At 38.3% G+C, this 2,167-nt stretch overlaps 1 protein-coding gene across 1 annotated transcript; it reads right to left on the reverse strand.

Annotated features, from left to right (window-relative positions):
* Window positions 1-233: 233 nt before the first annotated feature.
* On the reverse strand, window positions 234-1,665 carry NPY5R (neuropeptide Y receptor Y5). The gene has a single exon (XM_065907536.1). It carries the CDS (start codon window positions 1,639-1,641, stop codon window positions 301-303), a length of 1,341 nt encoding a protein of 446 aa, XP_065763608.1. The 5' UTR covers window positions 1,642-1,665; the 3' UTR covers window positions 234-300.
* Between the last annotated feature and the right edge of the window lie 502 nt (window positions 1,666-2,167).

The raw sequence follows: 2,167 nt of genomic DNA on the forward strand, positions 1-2,167 counted from the left end.
ATTTTAAGCAAGAACTAACAATTCATTGGTTTACAGACAAGCTGAAATGGAAGGTAATATAAATACTCTTTAAAATGAAATTACAGACTGGATTGACAATGACTTTATACAACTAAATGAATTTATCTTATATAACACATTAAAATTATCTTCTATATATTATGAACTGACATCCAAATCCACAGCTCTTATACATAAACTCCACATGTTAACAAAGTTTGTTGATTATAAATACATAGTTACTATGAATATATTTTAGGTGATCACCACACTTTTTTTCTCCTTAGTAAACACTGAGAATTATGACATATGCAGACAGTGTATAAGAGACCTTAAGTCAGCTTTGATTCCATTATTAAGAAATCCATACAGAATTGGATTAAGACAACAGGACATCATGCCTAGCAAGTGACATATGCAATACACCAACTTGAAATGTCTGTTTGAAATCAGGTTATCATTAAAATCGGTCACCACGTGGAAAAGGTGTAGAGGCATCCAGCTCACTGCAAACACTAGTATCAAGATAGTCAGCCTGTAGAAAACACTTCGAGATCTCTTTTTTATTCTCATGATAGACTGGTTTACTCTCATCTCATGAACATCTGAGTTTTCTTCCGGTTTCACCTCAAAGCAGGTGGGCACCCCCGGTATGAACTTACTGGATGAAGGGAGTGGACTCTTCCTGGGGCCCGCGTGCTCCGGAAGCCTTCCGGGGCGGTTCTCCAGAGGCGGCCTAGCTGGGGCAGGCAGCACACAGGCTGTCTTCTTGCTGTACCGCCTTCTGTGCTTCCTGATGAAGGAGTAGCTCCACTTCTGGCTGCTGGGGAGCCTCACTTGGGGCCCACTCTTTTGGGAAGGATGGAGAGTTAAGTTGATCATCTCTTTTTCTTCCAGTTGGTTTTCTTTGTTGGACAATCCACAGCTTATACTCCTGCAGACACTAGTATGACTTACAGTTAGACAAACTAAGGGCAGAATATACTGAACAAGCAATAAAGAGATAGTGAAAGCAATTCGGTATGCATCAGATGGCCATGACTCGACACACAGATATCTGTTGCTCAGCAATGCCGAGCCAAAGGTCTCCTGAAGTTCCACGAGGCTGTGAAACACTGGGAGAGGAGAACACATTGCAAAACCCAGTGTCCAGACAGTGGCAATCAGGAAATAGCCATGGTTAGCCGTTAAATGATTAGATACAGGATGTTTTATCATGTGATACCTGACAATGGCGATGGATATTAAAATTAAAGTGGAAACCAGAACCGTCACACATTGAAGGAAAGGCATAATGTGACACATGACCCTGCCAAACATCCACTGATCCAGCAAGACTGAGGTCAGTGTGAAAGGCGAGCAAAACAGCACAACCAAGATATCGGAGAAGGCCAGGTTCCCTATGAGGAAGTTGACTGTAGTCTTCTGATTTCGCTTCCTCATGAGAGCCATCAAAATAAGTAGATTCCCCATAAAACCAAGAAGACTTACAAGTGTATAGAGTCCAATCAAAAAATACTGCAAGTCATCAACACTGCTTTTATAGTCATCCCAGACTGGGAAATCAGAATTCCGAATGGAAGCAGTATTGTTCTCACCAGCAAATGTCTTGTTATAATAATCCTTGAGCTCTGAATCCATATTCTACTCCTGCTTGGAATAGAAAGACACTAGTTAGGAACTAAAAAAAAAAAAAAAAAAAAAAAAAAAAAAATGGCAACTATAAATTAATCCACTGAGAAGGAAACAAATTTTACCATTTTCTCTTGTTACCTTATTAATTTACTAAGAAAGGTTAGTGAAGTCTTCACCTGGCACCAAGTACAGTGCAAATATCAACCATAACAATTATAGTAGGTTTAAATCTGTCATCATTTCTATGATGTGCTGACTCATGTTAAAACAGTAGACCAAAAAAAAAAAAAGTAGGCCTTTTTTTTCACTTATGTAGGAAAAATGTAAGGGAAGGAAAAGGAAAATGTGGATAAGAACTCCAGGATATCTAGTTATAATAGCTAATTAATATTTTTGTCTAGTAGAGATACATGTTGTAATCATATCTTAAACATTTCTTTCTATCCTACATCAATCAAGCTCAAACTTAAACTATTCCTTGTTCTAGTCAAATGGATATAATCTCCTTTGAATCCCCACATATGTCTGTTTA

The sequence above is a fragment of the Muntiacus reevesi genome, chromosome 16 (genome assembly GCF_963930625.1).
Source record: "Muntiacus reevesi chromosome 16, mMunRee1.1, whole genome shotgun sequence".
NCBI classification, from domain to species: Eukaryota; Metazoa; Chordata; class Mammalia; order Artiodactyla; family Cervidae; genus Muntiacus; species Muntiacus reevesi.